Source organism: Melanotaenia boesemani, chromosome 17 (genome assembly GCF_017639745.1).
Source record: "Melanotaenia boesemani isolate fMelBoe1 chromosome 17, fMelBoe1.pri, whole genome shotgun sequence".
In the NCBI taxonomy this organism is placed as follows: Eukaryota; Metazoa; Chordata; class Actinopteri; order Atheriniformes; family Melanotaeniidae; genus Melanotaenia; species Melanotaenia boesemani.
Window position 1 is genome coordinate 17,714,490 of NC_055698.1, and position 18,689 is coordinate 17,733,178.

General features: G+C 40.2%; 1 protein-coding gene across 2 annotated transcripts in view; it reads right to left on the reverse strand.

The window, feature by feature from the left end:
• Positions 1 to 18,689, reverse strand: part of jarid2b (jumonji, AT rich interactive domain 2b) — a 101,686-nt gene that overhangs the window by 36,937 nt on the left and 46,060 nt on the right. For both annotated transcript variants that reach the window (XM_042011333.1, XM_042011334.1), the window contains exons 2-3: positions 17,534 to 17,660; positions 7,869 to 7,995 (exon numbers count right to left, since the gene is read on the reverse strand). In XM_042011333.1, the coding sequence (XP_041867267.1) occupies positions 7,869 to 7,995; positions 17,534 to 17,660 (254 nt within the window). The remainder of the gene's footprint in view (positions 1 to 7,868; positions 7,996 to 17,533; positions 17,661 to 18,689) is intronic.

Here is an 18,689-nt window from a genome sequence, read left to right on the forward strand (position 1 = left end):
CAAATTGTTCAGTGTTTACATGAACGTTTCAGTTCAGCACATCAGCATCTTTCAGTTCTTTAGATATATTTAACATTAATGAATGAAGTCCAATCCGGGGGCATTGCAAGCTCTGCATGTTTTTAATGCTCAAATTTGAGAAAACATTAGAATTTGACATTTGTATTGAGTGAAATCAAGCTTAAAATATGCAGCCAGCTGTATTTGTGAAATGTGACTCTGATAAATTTGAACTTGAAGCCAGTGGTAACTCAGCCAAGAGATCTCAACAAGTTAGCAACTTAAGGAAACTTGTGCAAACAGACACTAAACAAACAAATGGGGGGGAAACGGATGTTAAGAGATCTTCAACCAGTCTGTGGTGTTGAGTGTCATGGACTGTGCTGTGGGTGACTGAGGGAGCAGAAATGTCAGCAGGCTGAATAAACTCCTTAAAAATGGGGGGGGGGGGGGGTTATTGGACTGAACCTAGAGACATTTGAGTCAAATAGGGACAGGAGGCCCCAGAACAAACCCAAACAAGCCCAAAGATGCATTACAGAGATGGGCAGAATTTTGCTTATCATAGAGGGGTGCATCACTTCTATTTGCTGAAAGGTCTTTTAATTCCTTTGAGTAATTAGTGGACAAAAACAACACTTAACGACCAAGCAGCTTAACACGGGAACACCTTTAATGTTGTGAGTGCTTGTGGATCTGAGGTCACATACTGTACACAGTGTCCCCGGTAGACACAGTGCAGGTCCTCTGCAGTATAAGACCAGCTGTTTTGTGTGGTTTGGTTTCAGACCTTTGCTGTACCACTGTAACCAGATATTTGGATAAGGCTAGCAAGGGCAACATGAGCTACTAGCTCCTGTGTTGATTTGTGCACTTTTAAAGCTCTCAATTCTGCAAAGTTCCACACTGTCGCCAAAGTGATGCAGACAGAAAATGAGACATAGAAGAAAGAGTAATAAATTCTTAGCAATAATCCTAAAGCTATATCCTTCATAAAGAATCAGAACGCCATTTGTCTTTCACAAAAATGTGGCAAGTGAGTAATGGACAGTCCCCAACGTCAGATAAATATTGGCACGAGGCTGGGCTACACTCCGACTTTGTACTCCCTCCAATGGTAAAGGTTATAGTTTGAAGAGAGGAGCAATGATCCAGAGTCTGTACCTCAGGGGCTGGATTAATTGAATCCAGATGGGCCACATGGTCCTGATAAAAATGCTACCTCACTGCAGCTGGCTGTGTGTGTGAGTGAGTGTGTTTTTGGGTATGTTTCATTAACATAAGAGCATCATGAACATGCGTGTTTATGTGCTTAAGAGTGAAAAGTGTATGATTGTTTATATGCGGCTATTAATCCCGGCAAAGTGTATGTGTTTAACAGAAGCTTCTGTCAACTCTTTTGCTTACTGTAAATTTATTTGCGTGTCTGTTTAGATCAAATCTAACAGCTAATCAGCAGATGAATGAGTTACAAATGTGCACAAACAATTTCTTAAGCTTTCAAGCATTTTTAGTCATCAAAAAGTAATCCTGACAGGACTTCATGTGCATGTGTGGATGTAAGCACTATTTATATTAAAGAAACTAAGCTCTGAATCTACAATGTTTAAGGACAAATTTGAAACTTTCTTGAAGTGCAAAAATAAATAGAAATAGAAAAGAAAACTAACTGTACTTTAACACAAAAACAACCTGTATATTTGCATCAGCTAACCTCTTTGCAGATGTTTCCTTTTGGCTTGTGTGGCGCACATGTCAGGACGAAAAGTGCACAATGGCATCAAAGCCTGCAGAACCTTTTGTACACAAGCTAAACTCCCTAAACTCTAAAATGAATGATGGGTCTTCAGTGTAAACACTCGTAACTGAGTGCCCCCTTCACTCAATGCATTTATTGTTTTTCTGTCTCTGTGCATTTAGAAGAGGGATGGTACGGCAGTGAACCGACCCATCAACCCTCTGACTGCCACATATGCAAACAACGTACACTTGGGTCATGCATACACTGAGCATGTGCACACCAAACACAAATAAACAAACATTAATCAGCAACTCAAGGCTACCAGGAGGACAAATGCTTCAGTAACCATTCCCTATATAGAACCAAAAAAAAAAAAAAAACAGTAGTTCAGTGGGACAGGCTGTCATAACAATGATAGTGATGCATATAACAGCGTGTTAAACTGCTTTACTGCCATCAAGATAAATGCCTGAGACTAAAAGAGTTTGCATGTGTGCTATGAAACCCATATACTTCAAACAATCCCAATGCGGCCAATATTCAGTTTAAAGATAAAGAAATAGCTGGAAACTGTGTGTATATCTAAATATAACCTTGGCCCTATCCCACCCTTCCATTTTTGGGGGTGGTGAAACCGTGAGAGGGGAGATGACGTGATAGGCAGATGTGGAGAGAAAAGACGGCTTGACAATAGATTAAGTTAAGCCGATCTCTGAATATATAAATGCTATATTAGGTCACATGGAAGTCACCCATTGTCCCCATATCACTTTTAAAATGCTAATGCAGGAGTGGTGCTGCACGTGTGATAAATGTGACCAAAACAACCACCTTGAAAACCCAACAGAGTTTTGACTGATTTGTAAGATTATACAGCAGAAAAAAAGAAAACACTTAATCTTGTTTTGTTCTTTTGATTTTTTTTCCCCCTTCCCGGTCAAGAAGATAAAACATCTAAATGTAACCTCTTTGTAGTCAAGCTCCACTGCACAAGGCTATTCACCAGTTCCCACCCTCAACCCCTCAATATGCATGCTGAACCCAAACCCTTCGACCTCTGGCCCTGCAGTCCACCTTAAATCACCCACAGGAGGGGCTAACCACTGCCGGGTTGCCAGGTCAATATATATCAGCAATGCAGTTGTTTGTGTTCAGTAATTAGGCCTTCATGTAGATGTCCATAGAGCCTCAGAGGACTCGTGTGAGGTTTTAGGGGTAATGAGACAGAATAAAGGATAAACAAGGCCGTGAAAGACCAGACAGTTTGGTCTAGACTTCTTCTGGAGTTGTTGTTCACACAAGCACCTCTTCACCTGGTAGCTTTCTGCTGAAGATGTGCTTTCCCAGCTGGAAATATGGGGAAGGAATCAGGAAAACAGTTTTCCAGAGTGAGCACTGGGCAGCATGTTCTGTAGAAATGATGCTGTGGAATTCACCTTGGGTGGAAAATCTTCGCAGAAAGTTCAAAATTTATGTAATGGAGATTTTTGTTCTCACATGCCACCACTCTGGAACATCTCTAGAACATTTTAGAACTCCAGTGCCAGTGTAAAAACAGCTTAGCAAGCATCTGTAACACTAGCAACTGACCCTACCAGTGAGTGGGTCACGGCTCTGCTGTACATCACTTCTTGCTAGTTAACTGAAACAAACCCTTAAAGATTATTTATGGGAAAAAATATTTGTACCTCTCCCTTAGAGGTAGCATCTCAAATTTAGATACATTCTAATCAAATTACAGATATAACATGCTGATAAAAAGCAGCGGCTCATATTCACTTTGGTCTACTGAGTCAGCATTTTGTGATTTCAGTATTGCAGTAAATCTTATAAAACTTAGATTTAGTTGTTCTCTACTTTAAGGAGCAGCATGCAAATCTGTATTAATGGGATTCAACTGTCATAATCGTCTAATTGTATTCCACAGTGATAATGGGAGCGAGTTTATGTGCTGAGTGGCTCATGCACACAGCGGTGGATGCTTAACACTCCTTTACCCTGCCGTTTTAGTGGTGAGGAAGCATGGCAGATACAATAAGGGAAGAATTTTTGGGGAGATTTTGAAGATCGACGCTGACATGCAGGATGAGTCACAGGAAAAGTAATTCAGAAACGCAAAGAGATACTTTTCAAACTGCAATGTGATAAGCATAGCCAGAACTTCCTGGTTTTGTTAAGTTTCTCTGGGATTTCTAAACATAGAAGCAGCAAATGTTTGACAGAAAATCCAAAGATGCCAACCTAACTGACTAAGAGCTGAGTTCACAAGCCATCCAGTCTTGCCTCATACATGTAATTCTGGGTGTGGAGTTTCTATAACAGCAGCTGAATCATCACAAAACAATTAAATTAGCCATCAGTGAAGAAAATGGAAGTATTTGGGTTTATTTACATTAACTGTACACTTTACATTTATTTACCCATTAGTTGTTGATAGCACATCAAGGTATTGTGCTGCATATATTTTCCCCTCACAATACCATCTAAAATAAATCAATAGACACATTAAGGCCCTTAGTGGCACTAAAATACACTCAGTATGCGTGAGTGCACGGCTGAACGTAGATGCACGTAATCCCTCATAGTTGGAAACGGTGATTATGCATTACTGACAAGAGTCATTAGTTATGCTAGACAAGTGTGTGTTCATGTTTGTGTGTGTGTGTACACACTTGGCATTCATTAAGTTGAAACAAAACAAGCGGCGGCAGCTGAGTGTGTGTCTTGGCTCAGAAAACAGAGAGAGGGGATTCAAAGAGAGCCAAAAGTGGGGTTCAGTGAAGAGAGCCAGGGGAACAGAAAGAAAAAAAAAAGGAGCAGGAAAAAAAAAAAAAAAAAAAAACAGAGAGAGAATAAAGAAATTAAGTTAAGAAGTCTGAGAGGGGCACTCAACTTGTGATCCACACAAGCACACTCTACCCACACTTTTGCAGCATCTCAAAAGTTTCACACGGAGCCGAACAACTAGCAAAGCTGGCGGGCCGCTGGGAGCAACATGCTGAAAACCTCAAACATTCATCAGATGAGCCGAACTAAGACAGGCTTGTTCTGTTTCAGGTTTTATCCTGGATTTAAACAAAAGCATTAATGGCATCAAATTATTATTTGCCTGGGAAGGGGAAACTCGCTGGAAACGTACGAGCCCTTCCAAAGAAATTACTTTTACAACAAGCAAAGTTTAATCGGTTCAATGAAGTGTTACCAGTTGAGGTGAACTATAATGGGGGTTATCTTTGTTTTACACATCTAAAACCTATCGGGCATCCTGACTGAAAGCTTGCAAAATAACCTACAAACTCCCATTATACACAGAAATCCAATTACAAAAATGTTTGTATCATTTAAAAAGAATAAAAAAGCATTGCTAAAATCCTGTTTTTATTGCATCATTAAGTGAAAATATCAGCTCATGATTGCTGCATTTCAGTCATGAGACCCTAACAAACTGTTACAGCCTTTTTAAGACAAATCTCCTTTATCAGCAGTGTGTTTTAAGGCTGGACTCATCACTTCCAACTGTTCAAATTAAAGCAAAAGCGTTTTATGGGAATGGTTATGGTTAGTGACAGGTAAATAAACAAAGCCATTTCTTATTCAAGTATGGGAAGGGAAAGGAAATGCTGGGCTGTAACTAGGTCAGTAAACCATAGCAATGAAGAGACTGTGTTAGCTTGTGGATGGAAATGTGAGTGCGCAGGGCCAAAGCTTGGCAGGGAGAGCCTATTTGGAGAATATGGTCATGCTGGTAAGAGTGGGCTACAATGAGCTGGCATGTTAGAGGGGATGTGCTGCCAGTCTTTCTACCAATCTCAGGAGCATGGGAAGGCAAACACAGAGTTGATCTCAAAGACTTCTAAAGCGGGCCGCTTCCTGCCAAAAATCGCTCGCACCTGTCCTTCTGTCTCTCTGCCTCTCTTCCTCGCTCTCCCTGCTGCCCCACCCAGTATTTTTCCTCTTGTTGGGCACTCAAACCCTTCCTTCTTAACCCTGCAAACTTTTATTTTTCACTCAGAGCTGGACACAGTCACACCACCGCTCGCCTCCCCTTCTGTTTTGATTGGTGCCAGGTGCTTTTACACCTGGCACCATCACAATCAGTCCTGTTTAGGAACAGAGAAGCCCACCCATGCCAGAGAACTGGAGTCATCCTTCACACATTAATAAAAAACATAAAAAAAAGCACACACACATACACATAATAAGCTTTTTAAGTGGGCATTAGGCATTGCCAATCACTGGCTGGGCTTGTGTTTGATTTGCATCAGATAAAAAGCCTTTCTTCTTTCAGACTGGCTGTTTGTTTGTGTCTGTGTGAAGTGAAGTAATAAAATCCACCATGCAGGCTGGCCTGTGGCTGAACTCCAGTCAAACACAGAGCACTACAGGCCATAGAGCAAGGGAAAATAATAATATGAGTGTTTCTTTGTTTCATTTTATTCCTTCAGAGCTTTTCTTCTTTAGTTGGTAAAGTTGTACTATCACTTTTGCCGTCAGTCAAGCGGTCCACAATACAATTCTCTTACTGTACAACTCACAGCATATTTTCTCACTACTGCTTGAGGGAAAAAAAAAACAATTTCTCTCTTTTGTACTTGTATTTATCAGTCAAGGCTAAATAATTTAAAAAAGTTTTTTTTAATTTATTTATTTTTCCCTACATATAAGTGTTTTTCTGTAACTGCCTCCTGAAACATTTGCTTGGTTTGGTTAATACCTGTTTGAAAGCCAGGCAGAGAAAAGCCTGTAATGACCACGCTGAGATTGTGAGACCACAGTATCAAATGACAGCTAGTAGGACTCAGGCAGGTGCTTGACGGGCGGTGAATGGAGCCTGTATGGGCAGCTCATTACAGGAGGACATCTGCTGCAGTCCAGACTCCCACCCACCCCTCCCTCCAAGACTCCGCCTCTAGCTGTACACTGATGTTTGCATGCCCTGTCAATGTGTGCGAGGCACCAGCGGTAGAACAAAACCCTCACACACAACCAAGCTGGCGCACATCAACACTCACACACACACCTGCCACTAACAGCAGCCGTCTGCTTGAGAGCAAAAACATTTAAGAAAACATTTATGATTGCTGCTTTTCACACATGACAAAAAAATGGAAATGGTTTATTATGTTTAAAAGTGATGCAGAGAAAAAATATTTAAAGCCCATGAGTCATTTAAATCTGCTGTAAACTCTATTTGACTTTATATTCTTTGTCAAAAAGCATTTTGTAACAAGCTCTTTCAGAATTACTCAGAATTTCAGAACTTCTCACAGATGTACTCAAGTTTCATTTATTTAGACATTACATGAATGCTATGATAAAATAAAAAAAATTTAAAATATGTAGGCTTCAGATTAACAACCTACTGTACTTCAGTTCCTAAATTATTCACTTGAAAAAGTCAAAGTGGCTCATTATAAATGAGTGGACATAACAGGTTTACATCTAAAAAAAAACTATTTTGTGATATAACATGTACATTTTGTGACATAACATGTAACTGCACGCAGGCTTTTGTGTGTAGTTACAGGTTATATCACAAAACTAAAAGAAAACCTGCTCCTCAAACTGTTTTATAGCAAAACGCTGGTGGAGAAAGAGGAAGAGGCAGGTCTCTGGAGAAAAAAAATGGGAAAATATGACAAAGAGAGTGCACACGGGAGCTTTATAAATCAGTGCAATAAATGTTGTTGCTCTGAAAGATTCTGAATTGATTTTGCTGGGGATGTTGTAACAGAGGATATATGGGAGTTATGGGGAGACATGGCAAATAAATTAGAGAGAGAGAGAAGTTGCGAAAAGGAAGATGATAAACTGTGTGTGTGTGTGTGTGTGTGTGTGTGTGGTCTTTGGTGTGTGCGAAACAATGAGAGGAACCTGAAAGCTGCTGATGTCATGTGGCAACTTGCAAAACCTCAGAGTTTAGAGAAGTCATCATTACTCAGCCGCACTTTTCATTTACATGTTGTGTGCAAAGTTTCTCGTCATGCTTGCATTATCAGTAGCACCAATGTTTTCCACAAAATCATGTTAACAGACACAAACAGGGCAAACATTCTGCACTAAAACAAGATACGGTGGGTCCTGTAATGCTTTTGTGAGCCAGTGGGAACGGGACACATAAACACACCTCTTTTTTGCTGGGCTGTCCTCGCCATACTCGCTGCTCCCATGAAGGCCCTGAGAGCGCAATGACCCATCTTCTTTGTGGCTGCCCTTTGACCCCGGGCCGTTCAGCTGCCCATTGGCTAGGGAACCTGAAAACATAAAGAAAAAAATGGTTAAAGTCTGGACATAAAAAAATATATTCAACTACTTAACTGATTCTTTCTACCTCTTGAAATCCAAAGAGCTTCTTTGTAAATTAACCTTTCATGGAGCTTAATAATGTTTAAAATACATATTGAGTCTGTGGGGAATAAACAGGGTTTTTTTTCCATCCGACAGCTTTAGTAAAGCTCTTTTTAGTCTCTAATTCAGTACAAGGAAGAGGGATGAAGACAGTAAATATCTCTTGATAAGATTATGGTGGATCTGCTTTATCTGACAGTGCCTTCGTAGAGATTGTGGAAAAGAAAAAGAGTAAAGTAGATACACACAGGAAGAACACATATTATTTGAACATTTCAAAACATAAAGCTTCTTAGTCAAACCAATACTAAACCTCTAGGAAAGTCTGAAATTACAAACTCACATCCAGCCCTTGTTTTTCCCCACATCTCTTTCAGTATCACATGGCTCAATTTATTAGAGAAGGAAAAGCTACTCAATCATTTTCCTATCCACATTTTCTCTTGTGCCATCTGACAAAGATTTAAAAAAAAAAAAAAAACAAGCCAGAGGTGGTATGAGAATTGGACAGCTATTGCTGGACTTGACATTCTCTGCGAGGCCAATTGAGAGCGCCACGATGAAATATTTAGCAAGCAACTCACAAACAAAACAAGGCCCCAGACAGATTCTTAAATGAAAAGCAACAACAGACACAGAGAATTCAAATTAGGTCAAAAAGCAGAGTGGAAGTCAATGGTAATTAATTGAGACAACTGAATTAAACATATCACACGGCTGGATTTCCTCATTGGTTGTACTTGCAATTCTAGGGAGGCGTCAGTCATAGAAGCCTCTCTGACTCAACAAAACTGCCAGGACTTTTCAGGAGCACATTAATGATGGTCAGGGATATTGAAAAGAGAGCACTTTTAAACCCAGATGTCTCCTAGCAAAGCTGACAGCTGTCGATTTAGATGAGGGAGTGAGGAATGTATGTATGATACCAACTCATGTTTTTGCACCTTCAACCTGTTTTGGCAAGTATTTGTCCCGCAGGTTATTAAATGAGACATCTTTATTTAGCAAAGACAAATGACTCACAAGCCTGCAAAGTCTGTTTAACCAAGAACTCTGTAATTATAAACTTCCACAAACACTTTTCCACTCAAATGTCACTATTTTAGGCACCAATTCTTATCACTGTGTTTCGCACACCCAAATTCCATTTGACTGATTGGACTGCATTACGCAAGAGATGATCAATTTAATTTAGAGTATTCCAACACTGAAGCACATATCAGAATGAGTGGCTATTTGAGTGATAGTGAAGTTGCTACTGTTGAACAAGTTCGGGCATTGCGTTATCTGGGAGAGGTGAGATGAGGGAGCAGTCGGATCAAATAACACGGGAGACAGGATGAAGATGAATTACTGTATAGTTGGTGAAAAGAGATTTCTAACATATGATTTAACAGATTTATAACTGCTTTAGGGCTGAATAGGCACACACATGTAGGCACACACTTCCCTATTACTGTATAAACATTGCTGGGTTCGCTCACACATACCGGGCAGGTCAGTACCTGAATGAAGGAACAGTCATCAGACAAAACGTTGCGGTCAGAGGAGTTCACACGAGCCGGTGTGATGAGTAAGGCTATTGCATTTCTGGCAATGCTTTATGTTGGTATTGAAGTGCCACTGAGTCTATAGGCCAGAGGTGAATCACCGCCTTAGAATGTCTTGGTTTGCACGAAAGGCTTAAAATCCGACGTGTGTAAAAACGCCGTTTCATATAAAGTCTTTTGAAGTTCTTCCTCTTGGGCAAAAACGAGCAACAGGGAATTCAGTTCAGCTACATTTATAGAATAAAATTCATTATAAATAATACATTTCAAATACTGAGACAGATTGGGGCTCCGGTTTTGTTTTTTGTTTTTTTGGTCCTATAGTATTCATGTTGTGTTTATTTTTATATGTTCAAAACTTTAATTTTAAGGACAAGGGGAGTTGTGCATCATTTAATATTCACAAATCTTATGTTTTCTCCGTAAAATGGTATTCCTGTGCCTTTTTCCAACTTCTGTCTGAAGCACTTCATTTTAGCTCACATTTCTTTAAAGCATGTTTCTAAAGATTATTCAGATTAAACAGCTGATTGGTCAGAAATAACCAATCAGCTGTATGTAGCAGATGCATTTTTGTTAGAGGGTGTGCAAAACGACTCACTAGGCAGCTATCATGCAAGTATTCTTCATGCTTACTTAAGGTTTCTGTAAAACTGCTAAATTTTTGCCTGCATGAAAGAGAGACAAAAGGGAAAAACAATCATAATATGGGCTCCTTAATGTATGACCATAAATTAAAAAAAAAAAAAAAAGACAAATTTGTGAAAAACTGATATGAATATGGTGCAATATGGTGCATCACAATTTCTGGACAATGTTTTGCCAATGAAACTCACACACCAGCAAAAGCAGAACAGCTCATTAACTTTAATTGTGCTCAGAAAATGACTGACGCATGGTGTCCCTAGAGAATGCAAACAAACAAGCAGAGGCCCATTTCACCAGCCTCGCTTTCTCTCTCCACCACCGTCTCCCTCCATCCATCTCTTTCCATTCCTCTAAAGGGTTGTTTGACATATGCTGGTTGTACATGAGTGCCCATCTGAGGGGCAGAGCTGGCAAACTTGGAAAAGCAGAGGACTGGGGACGGGCGAGTGCTACAGAAAGCCTGAGATCTTCAACTCCTGGAAATGCAGAGATGCCATGCTAATGTGCCATCCCAATAGCAGCTCCTACGGGGGTGGGGTCTAATCAAATTTAGGTGTGCTTAACTAAGCCCATCGCTGCGCTACATTCATCTCTACGTCTCGAGAGAGAGCAGGAGGAAGTGAGCAGAGGTACAGAGCATAACATGGAATATCACTGGCCTGAGAGGAGCCTATTAGTGTGAGCAGTAGTAATAAGTACCACTAAAACAGCAAAAGACTTTGAATGTAGTGACGACAAAATGCGTATTTGTCACTTGAGCCTCTTTAAGACCTGCACTGCTTTCCTTTCATCTAACAGCAACTAAAAAAGTGTTTGCATCCCTGACAGAGTTTGTGATGGCGTTCTTAACGAGATCAGACCCTGAAAACAATTGCATGTCATTTTCAGTACAGAGTAAGTTTGAATTACAAATAAGCTCATTACAGAATATACATGTACAGCAAGGATGAATTTGGCACATGATTTGCTTCCAAGAGCAACCTGACAGATTGTGTTGATAGATAAACAAAAAAGCTTGCTGTCCTACTCTATGGATTTCTTTCTTCTCAACTGGTGCAACACCTAAGGTCTTTAGCTTTCTGCTTGAGCCAAGTTAATAAACAAAAACTCCACAGAATGTTCTCTACAACATTTTAATTTTGGCTACAGCTGAAACTTTTCTTTTCACACAACACAGACAGCAAAGAGAAGACGGCAATACACCAAAGTGAAAGATAACTTTTTTTCCCGAGATGATGACAACTACGTTCATCACTGTGAGTGTCTTTGTGAGAAGTTAGTGTTACAGCGGACAGACAACTTAACAAGCTCAGATGAGACATGAGGAACAACACAAAATTAAATCAATATCTCAACGATTAAACGCAGTTATTTCCCAAGTTTGATTAAGTCATTTATATTAAAGATTCTATATTACTGAGGTGTCCCTTTTCTCTCTTAAATAAACAAAGAAAAAAAAAGCTAAAATGCAACATCTTGCCCTTTGCTTGGGTAATTCTCCCCGCCTGTACACAATTAAAACAATATGATAAAATAAAAATGGCAATTTTATTCTAGGAAACTCTTTATATTATACACTTCCAGACATTTTTTCAAACCAGAGCCACATACTAAAATTGACTGCCTGGCACAATGATCTGAAATGGCCCAGAATATATTGCTCCTTCTCCCAAAATTGGACCTCACAACACAGCATGACACTTTACCACAAGCCAGAACAAAAGCATACAACAATGTGTAGTTCAGAAACAAGGCATCTCCTTTGGGCAAGTTTAAGGCTATAAATCCAAAGCATCAAAGGGAAAGATGTGGATCCTGAAATGGCTTGAGTGGTTATTAAAAAAAAGAGCATGCGAGGACAGATGCAATTTCTTTTCCTGACATTATTTAATAGCTTAACTCTCCCTCGTTTTTCCATTTTGATTCTTTTGCTTGTCTCTTTATACACAGCCCTCTAACACTCTCTGTGTGCTGGTATACCTTATTCTGTCCAGCGAATCTGTCACTAGAAAGAAAATAAAAAAGGTTCCACGGAGTGTTTTTGCTTCCCCGGCTGCCACTCTGGACACGCAAGCTGCTGGCAGCAGGGGGAAATGCAGACAGCAGAGTGACAGCAGACTGAGTGTTGACAGAAAGGGCTTGATGTGCATAAAAACAGTAGCAAGAGCAAGCCCTGAGATGTGCAGACAGACAGGAAAAGAAAGAGAGGGGACAGTCAGAGAAATTGGCAAACAAGGAGCCCTCTCTCCAGCCCCCACTGGTATTTGGCCAACAGCCAGCTCCTCCATCAATAGCACTCAGGAAAATGGAGAGGGAGAAAAAGAAAAGGATTGGAAGGGAGATGAACAGAAAAATACAGCAGAGGGAGATGGCGAGGTAGGAACATAGCTACAGAGATAACGCTTCAGCCAGTCGAAGAACGAAAAAGGAAGGGAGAGGAAGAGTGGGAAACGGGATACAGGGAAAGGAAGGGAGGGTGGTGATGGAGGAAGAACGGAGAAAGAGGAAGGGGTGGTTTGCATGACGGATAGTGAAGATAGTTAAGACAGATTGGGCAAAGGACGGAAAGGACAAAATAGAAAAAGAGGGAGATGGTGAGAAAGAGGGAGACAGAGATGGATGAAGGAAGCAGGAAGGAGAAAAGGGGAAGGAGGGTTTGGAGATAGCTAATCGAGGAGAATGAGCAGCAGGAGGGAGAGAGGGGACAGGAGCTTGCGGAGAAGGCAGTAACCAGAGTCCTATTGATGTGTAATGAAACCCTGCATCGGGGGGGAGACAAACGGAAGGACAAACGGATGAAGGGAGGTGGGAAAGAGGCAAGAAGAGAAGGAATGTGGCTGGACAAAGGTTGTGTTGGTGAATGAGGGGAAGATAGGATGCAGAAGGGCATAATGTCATTTGTTAAATAATGCAGGAAAGGAGGACTGAGACAGGAAATGTGAGGGAGACACACGGCTGCAACCAGCAAAAAGTAAAGAGGCTAGGGAGATGGCATGATTGCTGGTTATGGATGGGAAGAAGGCCGAGTGGGTGGGAAGATAGACTGACACATACAGCTGACTGACAGGCTGCCACACCTTCTTCGAAAACAGAAATCAAAGCCACTGCTGCCACACAGTGACCAAGAGGAGGGGATAGTCAGAAGTCTATGAGGAGAGAAAGATGGACAGACAGAGGCTTGATAAGAAGGTAAAAGCTGCTTTATAGTAGCTAAGAGCCAGGTGCAGCCCTAACCTCCTACTTCTAAAAATGATGGACAAATATTTAAGCAGAGAAGGTCTGTTCAGGTAGAGCAGGGGTAGCCAGCGTTGGTCCTACAGGGCACCAATCCGGCAGGTTTTCCAGATTTCCTTGCTCCAACACACCTGACTTAAACTAACGAGTCATTGTGGAGATCCTTTTAGACTGTTGGATCCATTTAATTTGAGTCAGGTGTGCTGGAGCAGGGAAATCTGGGAAACCTGTCGGATTGGGGCCCTCGAGGACCAACGTTGGCTACCCCTGAGGTAGAGTAATAAAAGAAAAAAAGAAATTAAGACAAAATTTTATTTTTAACTAGCTTCCAGATAATGTTAATATTATTTTGGTGTTTTTATATCAAAGTATTATCTATGTGATTTGGCCTTCAGACCCGGCATGAAGGCAGTTTTAAGTCAGTGAAAATAGGCTTTTTAGAGAAGTCTTTCAAGGGTAAAGATATTCAGAAAGTCTTGTGCAGCTGATTAGAACTAAATCTTTGGCTTGTGGTGTCATGGTGTGTGCCAACTTCTTTGTTTACACGACTGGTTACTCTGATACGGCATGTAGTGGCATGTACCTTAGAGTAGGAGTTGCAATCCCGACCACTGTTAAATGTTACTGTATTACCTTTCTGCAAAACCACAAATGTGTCAAATCAAATATTTCTGAAGCTCTGCCATAAAGAATCGACCAAAACAACACTTGATGCAGGGAGCAAATGCCCTGGCATCTGATCAACGAACAACAGGGTTTTTTTTTTTCCAATACGCAGGTAGGAGGAGTGTGCTTCTGTCCTGGAGAACCTGCAAGTATTATCTGATAATGCTTTGTTTTAGGATTAGTTGGGAATGAGAATTATAAATGCCTACTATTTTTAAAGATGTATTAAGCAAACATTTTATCTAGCAATTGGGCAATTCGATTGACCATAAAACACACAGTAAAATAATGTATCTGTTGGTTTGGCTTGATCTAGTCTTTGTTTTTATGTGGAGATTTTTTTTTTTTTTACTAAAGTGCTTCTGTTTTACTTAATAACAAAAAGCAAGGATAATACCTGTTCAATCATTACATGGGTGGACAATGCTTGAATCTAACAAACTATATTTTCTAACATTATTGTTGAACAATTAACAGATTAAAATAAATGTTTCTGTCCAGCTTACTCATCTTATTATTCAGCTTATTTATCATGGATTTAAAAAGATAAAAGCAACAGATTTTCATAACTGAGACTGACGATAATGGCTGAGTGGGACTAAAGACTGTGGCACATGTCTGGCCCAAACATGAGCCCAGACTCCAACCCGCAGTCCTCTAAAACAGCAGGGTCTGCCCATTCAGGATGTAGTACATGCTGAGCGTGATCCTCCAAAATGGCTGACAGTTTCACCACATTGTCTATGCTAGATGGGGAAACTGCTTCGCTCACACAGCCTCCAAACCCTCACTAACCCACGGTGCTCTAAAACAGCAGGGCCTGTCTATTCAACCCGGCTCCCTTTTGTATCAGCTCGAGCTGCTGTCGTTACCCCCGGTGTGATGGGCCGCCGACGCTTTCTAATGAGTCATTTTTATTCAGGCGATAAGGTCAGCTACCCACAGTGGCTTAAAAGGCCCTGAGGAGCGCTAGAGTGGCAGCTAGGAGATGCCAGACAGACGGAAGAGATGCACCAGCCACAAGCACGGGAGGGGGCCCTCTGCACATGTATGAAGTGAATAAATAAAGGTGAGGGAAAACATAATAAAAAAAAAGCCTGAGAAAAAAAGGGGAAGGAAAAAGAATACTAGGCATAAAAGATGCTCTACATTTTAAAAGAGACTTTCCTCCTGTCTGTCTGTCCATCCATCTCCCTGTCTGCTGAGCTGGATGGCTCCTCCTGGTTCTTTTCTTTCTCCGTCTAGCTTGTGTTAATGTCAGCTGAGAATAGCTTCTAAGGCATGTGTGAAGTTCAAATCTGTGCTGTTGGCTGACTGAGGGCTTTTTTGTGCCGGCACTCCAGTGTCAAACTAAGACAAGGTGGCTGCTTGGTTCCAAAACAAGCTGTTCATCTCCCTGTGCCCTCACTCCTCTCACATTGTTTGACGTTCAAACAACAAAACACACAAAATCCCTCAACTGTTACAGTAGCAAGGTTCAAACTGGAATTGGATTTCTGTCTATGTAAGCTATTTCAAGTATTAATTCTTATCAAAGTTCCTATGAGCATATGTTTTAATGAGTCTTAACCCCAGGGTGAGTGTAAATGGATTAATAGCGCTTAAACACAAGGTAATTTTTCATCAGTGTCCCCCCGTTTGATACTTTAAGCAACATTAAAAAAAAAAAAGCTCCTCTGAGGATCTGACACTGCACATTGACCCACAGCATGTACTAGAGATTCATCTCAAGTTGAGAAGATTGTCCAACAAAAATTAAATTTACGATTTTGGTTGGTGCAAAGTTCCTATCTTTCTATATAACAAGGTTAAAGCGCCAACCTTTATTTAAGTTGTTGCATTTCATAATATACTTTAATTGTTGCAAGCCTATGTTTGAGCTAACAAGAAAGGAAAGCCTTTTTCTTTTTTGTACAAGACTAAAAAAACATTAACAGACTAATATGTGACTTTTGTGTGCAGTGTCTTGTCTGTTCAATCCTACATCAAATGACTTAGAAGCAGTTGAGGGTTTTTGTCAGCTCTAGCTCAGTATTAATGGGAACACAACACCTGGGAGTACACATTAACTTTCCCTTCTATGGTTAGAGTCACAAGACTGGCTTACATTTTGTAGACAGAAACACAAATGTTTGCCAGCTATAAAACTCTCATTTGGAGAATCTAGAAATGACCACAATATCATGCAGGCAAAAAGAGATTAAGTTAATCGGTAGCCAGTCAACAGCTGTCTGTCTGCTCATGAGGCTGATGTGCACAGTCTGATCAATTACTGCCTAATTACCTGAAAGAGTCCTGATTATAAGAAATCGCAGCTTAAGAGAAAACAGAATTTTATTTTTTGGTAGAAAAAACTGATACTGGGGATCTCCACTCAAACAGCAAAAAGTTAACATTTGTCTTTGATTGAAGCTTTTGTTAATACAACCTGTCCAGTCAGAACACCAAAGCACCAAAGGAAAACACACTGTTATGGACACATTCAAGTATGCCAAAATATCTTTACCAGTTAAATTGGAATCTGAGAGCTCAATGATTCCAGATAAGAAATGCTGAAGTCCTGCACAGAAGATCTGAAATGCTGAGGAAAACGGTAAAAATGGTAATCCCCGAGTCATAAATGAGACAGCAATGCCTGAAACACTACCTACAAAAAAGTAAGACTGAAGGTGGGTCAAATCGATGGCTTCAACCACAGCTGACTCACAGTTATAGATGAGTTTTTCATTATTATTGGCATGTAATGGTGCAAGTATTTTTTTGCTGACCCTAACCATTGAGGAGCTAACACACTCATAATAAGAACTATGACTGGTTGGAAAGCTAAAGTGAGAGGACATGGCTCAATATAAATCTTAACATTTAACTGCTCAGACTATTTGCAACTACTAACACAAAGTGTCAAAAAATGTTCAAAATTTACTGACAAAGGGAAATATTTTTTGGTATTACCAATTTGTAAGGGCCACTCTTATCGCTAAAATATGATTTTTTTTATCTTACAGGGGTAGAATGTGTAACTTTTTTCCTGTTTCAACACGTTTCTACCCAACTCTGCCCAAGTTGGCTAATTACAACTATTTATTTACAAATGAGTGTAACTGAGGCACATCGTTCAGCAATGTGTCAGATATTTCAACCTGACTGGTTGCTGGTCTTTGCACATGCATCCATCTTAGTATGTGCCCATTAGTAACCCCAACTGGAAACTGTAAGTGAACCAAGCGCTTCCGGACTTGTTTGCACATTTCTGTGGTAATGCCGGGTTTTTATCAGTGTCTAAATATGGAGAAACAAAAACATGTTAAAACAAATCTGTGCCAGGAAGCCAGGAATTTTAACTCACCGTTGGAGTTTGTGGTTCCGTCACCGTCAAGCTGCCGTTTCTGTGCTGTCCTAAACTCCTTTAGGGAGAGGTAAAGCACCTTTCGCATGACCCGCTCCTCCGACCACGGGATCCCATCACTGTCATCCTGTGGAAATATCCAAAAGAAAGAATGTGTCAAAATAAATTATGAGAAATAGAAATAATAGTCTACATCTTCTTCCTTTAATTATTACCATCATCACACTTTCTGTGCTTATGGAAGACAATTTCAGATAAACAATGTGAATTCTCACACCAATATAGCACATAAACCCCCATAAGTACAGAAAAACATCTCCAGACGTTGGACAGTTGTTTATGCTGAGAGTTTCCTTTGTTTTTCTTGCCAGCAACTGCAGTGCATTAAAAGTGTGACTTAAGATCAGGGTCAGGAAATGCTCACAGACCAGTCGAGCCATCCAAATCAAAACAATGGGCATTTCTTGTCTGTAAAAACTTTCAGTTTTCTGCCAAGAAATGCCCACACTTGCTCTATACCTTTTATCTTTTTGGAATCCATAATGAGCCTGGAAAAATATTTATTTTCAAGATAAGCCATCAACAATAGCTTCAGCCATAAGATAAAAAAAATTCTGTGACTTGCATTATGAACTTGTCAGCAAAATTAGCCAACAATTGTAGGAAATACAAGAGTCATAAATATGAGTTTAGAGCCATGAAAAGTTAAAACTTTATACAGAGGAAAAACACAGCTTTTGCTGGCTTGAGGCATCCCTTTGCATATTGTTCTGGAGCTCTCACTAAAGCATGACACAACATTAGCATAACATAGCATTAGCTAGCAGTTTGATGCAAGGCAACTCATTAGCATAACAACACATAAGAGCCTTGCATCTCCACACAAAGCCATGATAGCACTGTGCTATGATGATGAATGTAGGAAGCAAAGAAAAAAATGTAAAAATAGTAAAAGGAAGCACCATGAGACTGTGAGTTCATGTGTTGCTAATCTCTCCCAGACAAAAGATTTTATTGTCAAAAAGGTCACAGATTCTCTCACTCACACACACAGTGACATATATACACATCCTTTCTGAGACATGGCTTTTTTCCTCTCTAGTTTCAATCAAACACATGATGGCAGAACGAAAAATGAACTTAAACCACAGCTTAT